Below are 12090 nucleotides of genomic sequence, written 5' to 3'. Positions count from 1 at the left end.
AGTTTGTCTTTGCTGAAGGTGCTGGGGTTCCCAGCTGTACACACAGGGAGTCTGGGATTTTACAGCTGGGCACAAAACGAGTGCTTTGAATATAGGACTGGACTGAATGTGGGAGTGGGAAGTGTGGTGGTAAAGTGGTAAAAAATTAATAGGCTTGAAAGTTGAGATCCGATTTGTTGGAAAGTAAGAGAAAGAAAACTCGTTTGGAGATGTACTGTTGAATGCTGAGAACTTTGTTTATGTGGATAATTAGGAATGTAGATTACAGAATGCAGAAGTTTGACTTTATAAGAACTTAGAAGCAAAGCCCATGGATTCATTTATGGGTCTAGAAGATGTAATTCAAACAAGTGCTTCTCTTTGAAGCAAGAGTGCTACAAAGAGATGTTTCATTTTGAGTCTGAGTTAGTCTTTTAGTAACAAGATATATTTTCAAAGATTGCTTTGACTTGCAAGTCACAAGCATTTGGGCAGTGTAGGTGTTTGTGGCAGGAAATTCTTGTATCAGTTATCTCTGTCTCCTCATGCTCCACATTTATTCCATGATAAAGCAGATAGGGAGAGCACTCCTTTCCATCTCTTTAAGGTCATCTGTCTGAGAACTTTTTGTAGGACCTCATAGTGTATCTGAGACTGGCATTCATGTAGGTTTCTTATTCATCTATTCAATTGTTAGGGCTCTGGTAGAAATGTTGCAAAGCTGATAAAGATGAGAGTAAAAGAAGTTCTGTGAGATGTTGAGGTTGAAGATCCTTATTCCTCTCTAATCAACCCTAAATTTTTATATTACCAGTTTGGAACCATTAGAATAATCTTTAGCCAGAAACAGGAAAAATACCTCAAACTGCTTTCTCTGTTATTCTCTGGTACCATTTATTTGCTTTCTCACATCTCCATTGACAGTGGTCACTGGTGTGTCTGATTTTGTTCATAACTCTTGGAGCAGAAGCTTAGTGCCTTTATTTGCCTGGGAAGCACACTGTGCACTATAGACATTGTTACTTTTGTACTTTTACCAGTACATTTTAGAGTAGTTTAGGATTATGTTGCAAGGGCTGTTAATTAAATAGCTTGACTTTATCTTGTTCTGAAGGTAAAATTTTGGTTAGCATAATCCAGAAAATAACAACCAGTTTCACCAACACTTCAGTTCAGGAGTCTCAAGCCTTACTGTGAGTAGCTATGAGTGTCATTTAACTGTGGATCACTGAGTGAAATATTTTGAAATGTTTTCCTAAGTATCACCTGCAATTTGCAAGGAGGTCATAAAATACAGCAGCAGAGATAGCAGGTGGAGCATGACAGTTTTTTAACCTTGATATAATTTAGGAGTTTCAGCTGCTTTTAGGAAGTGTTAAAACTGTTACAGGATGGATTGTATAAGTACTCTACTTATCTCTGCATAAGATTTTAATACTGTCTTAATGTATTTTTTTTTCTTTAAAGTGGATTTTCTTTTATGTTACAGTCATTGTAAAACATGAGAAGAACGGGCAGCTGTTCAATTGTTGTTAATCTTTTGGAAAATAAAGTCATGGTTTGGCTATGTGTCCATTTTAGTTTGTTTTTGTGGCAATCAGGTGCATTGGCTTCAATCATTAATTTATGTACTTCTCTTTTCTCAAGTGACTAGCTTAGCAGACTTTAAATGCTGGCAAGACTTTCAAAGTCCAAATTCCTTACTATTAATTATACTACAGTGTTATTCAGGTGCTTTTTCCAAAAGATTGAAGATAAGGTATAAGATTAAACATTTAGTTACCGTGCTTCATAAAAGGGGAATATCATAAAAAGGAAGTTTAAAGGGACAGGCAGAGAAATAGTGTTGATACTGTTTCTTACAGGGTGAGGTGAGTGAGGGTGCTGTGGAAGAAGGAAGCTAGAGGCCAGCAAAGCAAGGAGGTGTGAAGTGTATCGGACAACAAGTTTCTTAAACATTATGAAATGGAAAGATATAGAGGGATATAGGAGAAAAGTCATCTGCCCAAAATGACAGGACTGGAAGAAGATCTCATCAGGGAGAAGAGGAAGGGACTGATTGAAGTGATAGTGAAGAGGAGGGTGTAACAAGTACTGCTGAGAAAGAATGCATGTATTAGTGGCAATTAGAGGGGAAAAAAAAAGAATACTGAATTTGGGAAATGGAGAGGATGAAGTGGCAGATTTGGAAACAGAAAGTATGTGGTCCAGGAGGCAGTGAAGTCCTGGAGTCAGTAGGAGAACATGATGAATTGGTAGAATCAGAAAAAGTAAGATTGTGATGTTTTTTGGCCATTACATTTGGTGTGATTACAAACCAAGTCCATGACAGAAGTTGTGATGTGGGTGTGACTCAGAGATGAAAAGAAAGATTGCTGATTAAAACCAAGGAGGTTGGGTCAGAGCCTAATGCTGGAGACTGCAGAACCACCACAGGTTTCTGGAAAGGTGAAAAGTGTCGCTGCATAGGAAGAAGCACTAATAAAGTACCAAAGGTTCATTAGGATAATCCTGTGGTATGACCGGAGGTTAGAATCTCTAGGAAAATGAGATGGTGGTATATAAATGTTGTTGTAAGAAGCGTGGAGGATTCTGAGATAGTCTAGATTTTGAAATTTGACTGGCCATTGGGATCACTGAGGATTTTGGTGGAATTTATTTTAATCTTAATTCTGTAGCTGTAAGAGCTTCTAGTGAACTCCTACCATACTTCCTCTTCCCTCTGACAAATGCTGGAGGCAGAGGCTTACCAGAAGGGTAATCCAGGATGAAAAATCCCCTTGGAAAGATTAATTCCCACCTACACTTAGTGAAACTGGACAGGAACTCTTTCTTTTATAGTTCTTAGCATAAACATCAATCCCTGTGGAAGACACCTTGCTGACCTTGCAGCCTGGTGAATCATTCCACCAACTGATGATCTCCTTACCATAAATGGGAGTAGGGTTAGTGCCTAGGGTAGGAAGGTCTAACTTGTTTATCATTTACGTGTTCTTAATTTATGAAGAAAAGTAAAAAACTTTTCTTAAGAAGGGTCTTCTGGACAAGAAGAAGCTGAGCTCATTTTTATGGAACACTGTATCCCTCAACTGAAGGGATTTGTCATGGTTTCCTTCTGGTAGCAACAATTTTTGTGCCTTTTAGCGCCTGCAAACATCAAATTGCAGCTATAGTCAAAAGGCCAAGAGCAAAGCACTCATGATTCTGAGGGCACCTGGTCTTCAAATATATGAGGACTATGGTATCCAAAGAAAGTAAGTTATTCATTTGGAAATTAATTTGCAATGATTCCAAAGTACTTCAAGAGCCTGTTAACTCTTTTAACATTATGTTTACAGTTTTTAACTGCTGCTGTGGTTCAAATGCTTGTCTGGAATTTGTGGTTAGTCTTTTGTCCACAAATCCATGTCAGCCGGGGAAGGGGGGGCAGGGGGGAACCACTCATCAAGCACAGCTTTACCAGCACAACTCATTGTTTGGATGAGGCACTCCCAACAGAAGAACACTTTTGTTGACTTTGCTGATGTTGTTCAGAGAAGTTGCATTGCCATGTCAGGGGAAAAAGCTTTCACAGAACGTATGGTGCCTGTGTTAGTTACCCTGATGCTGGTCTGTAATCTGAATTCCCTCTGAGGTTTTTGTTTAGTCTTGTCTTTATGCAGACCTTTCTATCTGCCTCTAGATGAGTTACCTTACCATGTCGATGAAACATGGTCTTACCTTACCTTTAATTTGAAGAAAATAATGCTTTCTTATCCTTGCCATTTTATGGCTAATTGTTAGGAGAACTGTGTGTTCCATATATGGTACATAGATCTTAATAATTACGTCAGTGTTTCCTTTTCAAAGTAGAGTTCTGCAACAGGGATTCAGACCAGCTTGGTTGATAGGAACAATGCCCACTAATAGGTTGAGTCTTGAGGTTGTCTTAAAGAAGTCTCAGTTTAAGCCCTAGATGATGAAACTTGATGTCTGTGGCCAGCTGTAGAAGTTATATTGATTTGTGGCTTTTAAGTTTCTTTTAAAGTAGCAGTAGATTATGTAAATCACAGACATAGGAAGACACTGTGGGTGAGATTCAACTCATTTAAGATGGGATCTTGAAAATGTAGACAGTGATATCTAAGCTTCTTACTCATCTTTCAGTTGGTGAGGAGAATTAGGGCCTTTTAGGACACAACTCATCTTACCTACTCTAGATGCCTGCTTTAGGATGCTGATTTCCTTTTACTCCCTGGTGATTATAAAGAGAGTCTAGATGTCTAACTCAGATGTCAATGTCTACTACAGATCAGAAGAGCTGTCCTGCATGCCCGTAACTCTAGCCCATGACTGTGTGATACAAAGGGGCATTCAGACAGGGCCTTGCAAAGGAGAAATTTAACCAAAAATTATGTGGTTTTGTCCAAGCAGATGAGTAAATGAGTATGAGTATTCTGAAGCTTAAAGGGGCTTGTTAAGGAAGAGGCACTGAGTAGGCTGAGCACCTCAAAGTAGAGTAAAAAGATAAATTAGAAGCAATTCAGCATCTCTTCCACCTTCCTACCAAGAAGGAAGGTGGAATTTTATGTTTTTATGAAAACAAAAATGTTTTCATGTCTCTGGGAATAAAGAGGACAAGTTCTCAAAACCTGATGAAAGTGGTTTGAACAAGTCTTCATTAAATCATAACTTTCTAGTAGGTGGAAAACAACCTCATATAATAAATAGTATTCTTCTCAAGTAAATCTGTTCAGGTATAGAACTGTAAATCACTTTTTACAAGCCTTTCTGTGCTTGCCCCAACCTGTTGGAGGCATTGGTTTTCTTGTAAGTGCTGCATGTGGGTGGAATAGCAATGCTCAACTTTTATCATGAGAAGTGCTTTATTTTGCTTGCTCCATGTCCTCCCAGCTCTTGAGATGTGAGGCCGTCAATGAACTCGAGAACCCTGGGCAGGTTGAGGCTGAGTAGATTGAATGTTGGGTGAATTTTGTGGAAGGGAGTGGCAACTGCATTGCCTGTATGTTTGGACCCAGCCTTTTTTGCAGGTGGCCTCAGGAGCAGTACCCACTGGTGCACCACCATTCTGACAATTGGGACTCTGCCCAAAAATCCAGAACTAAGAGAATATGAAGGGAGGTGTAGCATTTAGTCAAAATTCCTGTATTGAAAAGGGTTGGTATAGTACTTGTATTTGATATAAACTCTTTTGGCCATGTGCTATTAAGAGTGTCATGCTTGCTTTCTTCTCCGATTCTCAGTTTCTGGGACTACGAAGTACAGTCCTAGAGATATGAATGAATGCTTATGCTGAACCATAGGAAGGCTTGCATAGTACATGGACATTTCTGGCAAACAGTTGTGTTTTTCTCTTTGAAATCTTAACTGCTATTTCTAACCTTAGTTTTTATTACTTCCCTAATTTTTTAATTATATACAAAAAATGGGAAACTTTGTGTTAAAAGCAAACATTGACCAGTCTTCCTTCCTTTTGTACTTTTGCTGCTTAGGAAGGAGTAATATCTCCTACTGATCTAGACCTTGTGATGTCTGATGGATTGGGAATGCGATACGCATTTATTGGACCTCTGGAAACTATGCATCTTAACGCAGAAGGTAGGTAGTGTAAAATGTTATGAATATGAAGGGAAAGCTTGCTTTGCACAAGACTGGAAATGTTATGTAACAAACCAGGTTAGGATTGCTGCAACTATAACTTGTCTCTTTTTTAAATGTAATGGTAAAGAAGACTTATTCAAAGTGTGAAGTCAGTGGAAGGAAATGGATATTGATTATCCTGTTACAAATGATCAGATGAAAGATGACAACCTATTAAAACACTAGCTGTGTAATAATTTTTTTCCAAGATTCATCCCATCATACTTTGATAACATTGCTGTGGCCATAGTTCAGAACTGTCTGAGTGTCAGGTAAAAAAAATTATTGAAAAAGTTTAGCTGATAATCCAGTGTCAACAGAAAATGACTTTCCATAGATGAATACCCCCCTGCTGCTGTATTTGTAGCAAAGCTGAATTTGTAAATATCCCTGGAGCTGCTGTTCTTCAAGCTTTTTTCCTGAGTGAAATAAAATTACTTTTGTCAGCGAAGTCCTGTGCATACAAAGCTGACTTGATAAAACAGTCAAGTAACAGTTTGACATCTGTCTTGCATAATTAATACTTCTAGATGTTTTTTGAATAGTATATGTGAATCCCAGGTAAATAAAAAGGGAATTGCGTAAAATGAAATAAAAATTATGGACCAGCATCACAAGGGTTTGATCAAAGACTTTAACAAAACACAAAAACTTCAAATAGTTAAGATCAACTAAATACTAGCTCTTTATATTATGGGCTGTGTCTTTATTTTGCTTTTGTATGGTCCCTGACATGGTAGGCTCCTGCTCTGCTGCTGGATCTTCTAGGCAATGCTGCACTACACTTGTGCACAGAACCATTTCCACAACAGCACCTTGTCTGCTGGCTCAGTAACTTGGGTTATGAGAAGTATTGCTTCACTCCTGCACTTCCAGATACATTGTCTCTGAGTCTAGAGCTGCTCCTGTTTATGTGCTCACAGAGTGACTCAGGCTCTTGCTCTCATCAGTTTAAATCAAAATTGCTGATGTCAGGATATGTGATGGCTTATGTTCATAATTCAGTGCCAACTTCTCTTTGGTTGCCCAGTATTGCTTCACATAATGTGGAATAATATGGACCTCCTCTTCATTGCCAAGGGTTTGCTTGACTAATCTGATCTCCTTCTAAAGCAAGATGATCTGCTTAGTGAATGAGGAGAAAGATACTGTCTATCTGGATTTTAGTAAAGCCTTTGACACCATTTTCCACAGCATTCTCCTGGAGAAACTGGCTGCTCACTGGGTAAAAGACTGGGCTGGGCCTAGAGAGTGATGAGGAATGGAATTACATTCAACTGGGGGCTGGTCACAAAGTGGTGTTCCCCAGGGTACAGTGCTGGGCCCACTCCTGTTTAATATCTTCACTGATGATCTAGATGAAGGGACCAAGTGTGCCCTTAGTATGCTGTTAGTAAATTTGCACAAATTTATACCAAGTTGGGTTGGAGTGTTGATTTGCTGGATGGGAGGAAGGCCCTGCAAAGTGATCTGGACATGCTGGATGTCAAGACCAATTGTATGAGGTTCAACAAGGCCAAGTGCCAGGTTCTGCACTGGGGTCACAACAAGCCCAGGCAGCGCTGCAGGCTGGGGGCAGTGCCTGGGAAGCTGCCTGGTGGAAAAGGACCTGGGGGTGCTGGTCAACAGCAGCTGAGCATGAGCCAGGGTGTGCCCAGGTGGCCAAGAAGGCCGATGGCATCCTGGCCTGGATCAGCACTGGTGTGGCCAGCAGGAGCAGGGCAGTGACCGTCCCCCTGCACTCAGCACTGGTGAGGCTACAGCTCCAATCCTGTGTTCAGTTCTGGGCCCCTCACTGCAAGAAAGACATTGAGGGGCTGGAGCGTGTCCAGAGAAGGGCAACGGAGCTGGGGAAGGGTCTGGAGCACAAGTCCTGTGAGGAGCAGCTGAGGGAGCTGGGGGTGTTCAGCCTGGAGAAAAGGAGGCTTGGGGGGACCTCATCACTCTCTGCAACTGCCTGAAAGGAGGCTGTAGCCTGGTGGAGATCAGTTTGTTCTTCCAGGTAACAAGTGATAGGACAAGAGGAAATGGCTTAAAGTTGCATCAGGGAAGGTTTAGATTGGATATTAGGGGAAAATTCTTCATGGTAGGGGTTGTTAAGCATTGGAACAGGCTGCCCAGGGAAGTGGTTGTGTCACCATCCCTGGAGGTATTGAAGAGACATGTAGATGTGGCAGTCAGGGACATGGTTTGCTGGTGAACTTGGCTGTGCTGGGTTAACAGTTGGACTTGTTCTTAGAAGCCTTTTCCAACCTAAACAACTTCATGATTCTAGGACAGCCTTCTCTGACGCATTGTACTAAGGCTGTCTTTTTTTTATTAGTGGAAGGAAGTGGAGGTAGATACAAGAAACTGCCTCTATCCTTTTGATTAGCCTGTCAGCTTCACCACTTTCACAGCAGCTGCCTTTTTTTACAGCTATAACATATTAGTTGCCCACAGTCTTAAACTCTTTGTTAATCAATGAGGAAGGACGAAGGAAGCATGTGACAGAAAACGGTGTTATTTGTAGAGGGAGAGTCCCTCTTTTTTTGTTTTGTTTTGTTATGGTGATGTGACATTGTTGTTTGGATTTGAATAAATTTATTCCAATTATTTTCTCTGAGATCAGTGTTTCTTCTTTCCCTGTGGGATGCATACATCAAGATCCTCCCCTGAACTTCCTGTGGGCTAATGTCACTTTTTGCCTCTGTTAGTTCTTACATCCTTTCCTCCATATTCATAAATGATCCTATCAAAACTATTATCTAGGCCACTTTAGGTTATCATTTAATCAATGCATGAATATTAGGAATGCTGATTATATGGCAGTGAGCCAACAGCCTTGAACATGGAATAAATTGACAGCGTCAAGTCATTAAAAGAAGCAGGGACAGCAACAACAGTTTGAGGACTGAATTGCAACAGACAGGAAGGAAACTGCTTTGGGGAGGAAAAAAGCATACCCAAACTGCCTAATAATATAAAGTTGATTGTTGATTGCATCAAATAAAATTAATGTTGATATCTGTTTCAGGTTTTGAGTTGTCCTCTTATGATTTCACATGCCAGTATCGCAACAAATGCTGTTAAGTTTTTTACAAGGAAGATCAGTAAACTTCACTAAAGTCAGTTTGCCTGTTGACTGTTGTGGGATTATGTTAGCAGACACAACATCCCACCTGTACGTGTACTGGGCAATCTGTGAATATAGTGAAGATGGTCCAGCCTCAGTGAGATTATATCTCCTAATCTCTTGTTTCTTGAGAAATCTGGTTTCTTCTTCTTGTTCTTCTTCTCTCTTTTTTTTTTTTTTTAAGCCCTTGCAAGCAATCATCTGTAGAAGCAGAGCCTAGACTATAATATCCAGTGTTTTACAGGTTTGCAACAAAAGTTCTCTTCATATGTATTTCACAATTGGCTTAGATCAGTTATTGTATTAGTAGGTTATTCAGTGAGCTATAATTGGAACTTGATCTAAACTGCCAATATTAGCAGAAGAGCTGGACTGGGGGAGGTTGAAGAATCTTTGTTGCTGTTTTCTCTCCTGCATTTATATAGACACTACTCTAGGATTATATTCTACCTGTCACTCACTGAGGTATTCATACAGGTGGCTACAGGAATTATGTGGAAATTGGGTCTGATGTATAGTGCCCATAAAGAAAGTACAAATATCCAGTAAGCTAGAAATGAGTCTTCATGATCAAAATTGTCTTTCTTTTACAGAAAGTGGGAATACTTGCTCATCTTAGAAGCACCTGCCAGGTGAATTGGTTTTGGGTGATAGGAGTGGAATGATTGTGCTGTGTGAAAAGCACAAAATATGGAAAGGAAAGAGTGGAGAATCATAAGTCATAGTTCAAAGGGAGGAAATTTTACTTGTTTTGTTGGGCAAGACATAGCTAAGTGTGGTTTCTAAGAATTGTTCTAAACAGATATGCTGGCTGGTTCAAGAGCAGAGATTATTTCCATTGCTATGGCCACTACTTCAATGCTGCTGTACAGGGAGCAAAACAAGCTTTAACCCAGTTCAGCAGCTTTTGTACTGCAAGCTGGTAAGCAGGTGTGAGAATGTCTAAGGTAGTAACATCTAAGAAAAGGCAGACTGCCTTCTTTTCTGTTTAGTATATGTGTTATGTGTTAGGATAATAAAATATCTCAACCCAATTCAGGATACTTGTAAGAGGGTACTACTGATATGGAGTATCACAGTGGTATATAATCATACAAACCATTTTAATTTTCATAAACCCACCATATATTTAATACGTGTTTACATGCATTCAATTCCCTTCCCAGTAGGCTCAAGAAAGCAGTTTATAGCCCTTCTAGAACTGCTGTTTGCCTCTGTGGAGCTACAGGGCTTTTCTGTATGAAAGAGTTTATATGCAGTAAGTCAAGATGTGAATTTTTCAGGATACTGGCTGCTGTGCACCAGTTTCCTTCTATGGGCTCTTAGGTGTAAAGTAGTTCTCTCTGCTTTCTGAAAGGAACACATGACTTTGCACAGAAATTCTTTCTGCTTTATTCCTCAAGTTATTATAGATGGCTCCCAAAGAACGTGTCTTGATCCATTAATGAAAGAGTGTGAGAGATTACCAAGTGGCTCAGACTGAGGAATTCATCCCAAGTTTGAAACTGATGTAAGAAAATAAGCAGTTCATAGTGACTCAGTTTAATTCCTTGATCCAGCTCACAGCAGGCCTGCAGAAATACTTGTGCATTGTTGTTGAGATACTAACACTGGCACAATGAGAATAAAACTTTCTTTGGTCCTACCAATTTTTAGTGTAGGTCCAAGTATTTGTGCGACTAGAGCCGTAAGTGAACTCATATGGCAATTAATGTAGTGTACAAAATGTCCTGTGAATTCACACCCTAACTCAGAGCATGCATCTGTTTTCAGACACACCCTTGATGAAGATAGGATTACATTTAGAAAGTTGCCCTTGGAGCTGTAATGTTTAGAAATGTAATCCCTCTATAATTAAAAAAGTTTGGGACTTTTGTTTCTCTGAACATAATATAGCCATGTCAGATTCCTCCATTATGTTCCCTTTTTTCTGTTAAAATATGCCTTTTTTTTTGTAACCATCCATACTCATCTTTCACTGCAGCCTCTTCTTCGATTTTATGTGCTAAAGTCAACCCCACCCCAGTCTTATCAAATTGTTGATGCTATTGCATCAGTGGCTTGACCATCATGCCTTCTCTCTTTGAGTCATTACAGTATCTTAATATGCTGCTCATCAGGTTGAAAGTCATCAAGTTAATACTCAGTATGGTGGAGCACCCTCTCTTTGGCATGTTCCCTGTCCATGCCAGTGAGACTTGCTCCTGACTCTCATTCTCTCTCACAAGTGTCTCAGTGCTTGCTAGGCTGGTTTACCAAGTTTGTTTGCTTGTATCCTTCAGCTCTCATGCCTGTTGCCTTTCTTGTGAAGAGAAAGGGATAAGAAAACATACAAGAAGCAGATACTTTAAGGTGCTTACAAATTATAATGCATGAATATACTACGTTTTATACTGTTATGTTTTCACTTCTCTTTTCCTACTGCTACACTCATTGTCCTCTTTATGAACTTCACTTGTGTCTTCTCTCAGGGCAGTGAAGCACTTAATGCATGTTTCTGAGCTAAATATCTGTCCTGAGTTCCTTTTCCTCATCAATACTGTGTTCATCTTGGTGATGCAACTAGAGGCATTGTGGCAATAACCATATTTACACCACACCAGTGCAAGTTCTCAGGTAAGGATCTGCAAACGTTAAGTGTGGTTATTAGAGCAAATTCTTGTGGGACAGTTCATCAGCCATTTTGGAAACTGTCTCGACTCTCATCGAAACTGAATAAGCAGCAGCTTATTCCATTATTGGAGCCTTGTGTGTCCTAGATACATATGGGAAGCTGAAGAGCCTTGAATCAATGCCTTTGTCTACCTTGTGGTAACACAGTCTTGTAACTAGATTGCAGAAGTCAGAAATGCTGAGAGAGTTTGGGATTTTCAAGGAAGGTAGAGTATTCCCCTTTCCATCTCTATAATCCTGCATATACTGCCCCCTTAGAACTTTTTGTAACTCATTCGTCTTCTTTCACCCTCTGCCATAGCTGTGACTAAGTGGTGGAAGGAAGATTCAGGAAACTCCTACCTTCCCTGGGGGTGTTTCTGTTTTGTGTCCATAGTTCTCAGTTGCCTGCTGCAACATCTGCCTCCTCCCATGGCCTCTTTCCTCCAACATTGACAAGGTGAGCGTATGTAAGAAAGGGGAAGGTTTAGATAGGGAGCCAGCAAACCACACAGACAAGAGGAAGTTATTATCCTTTTCCTCTGTCCCAGATGCATCTTGTGTCATTCTTGTTCTCCAGTTGGAGATAACGAGGCACAGCATGGGCACAGCAGTGGCCCGCAAGGAGAGATGGTTGTTTTTATCAACCCCATTTACCATCTTGCTATTTTTCCATCTTCCAAGTGCTTTTGTCTGTTTCACAC

At 40.2% G+C, this 12090-nt stretch overlaps 1 protein-coding gene across 2 annotated transcripts in view; it reads left to right on the top strand.

Annotated features, from left to right (window-relative positions):
• CRYL1 (crystallin lambda 1) overlaps positions 1 to 12090 on the top strand; it is a 52247-nt gene that overhangs the window by 30276 nt on the left and 9881 nt on the right. For both annotated transcript variants that reach the window (XM_053970033.1, XM_053970032.1), the window contains one exon: positions 5472 to 5577. In XM_053970033.1, the coding sequence (XP_053826008.1) occupies positions 5472 to 5577 (106 nt within the window). The remainder of the gene's footprint in view (positions 1 to 5471; positions 5578 to 12090) is intronic.

This window comes from Vidua macroura, chromosome 2, assembly GCF_024509145.1.
Source record: "Vidua macroura isolate BioBank_ID:100142 chromosome 2, ASM2450914v1, whole genome shotgun sequence".
NCBI lineage: Eukaryota > Metazoa > Chordata > Aves > Passeriformes > Viduidae > Vidua > Vidua macroura.
This window is presented reverse-complemented; position numbering and strand designations above follow the sequence as displayed.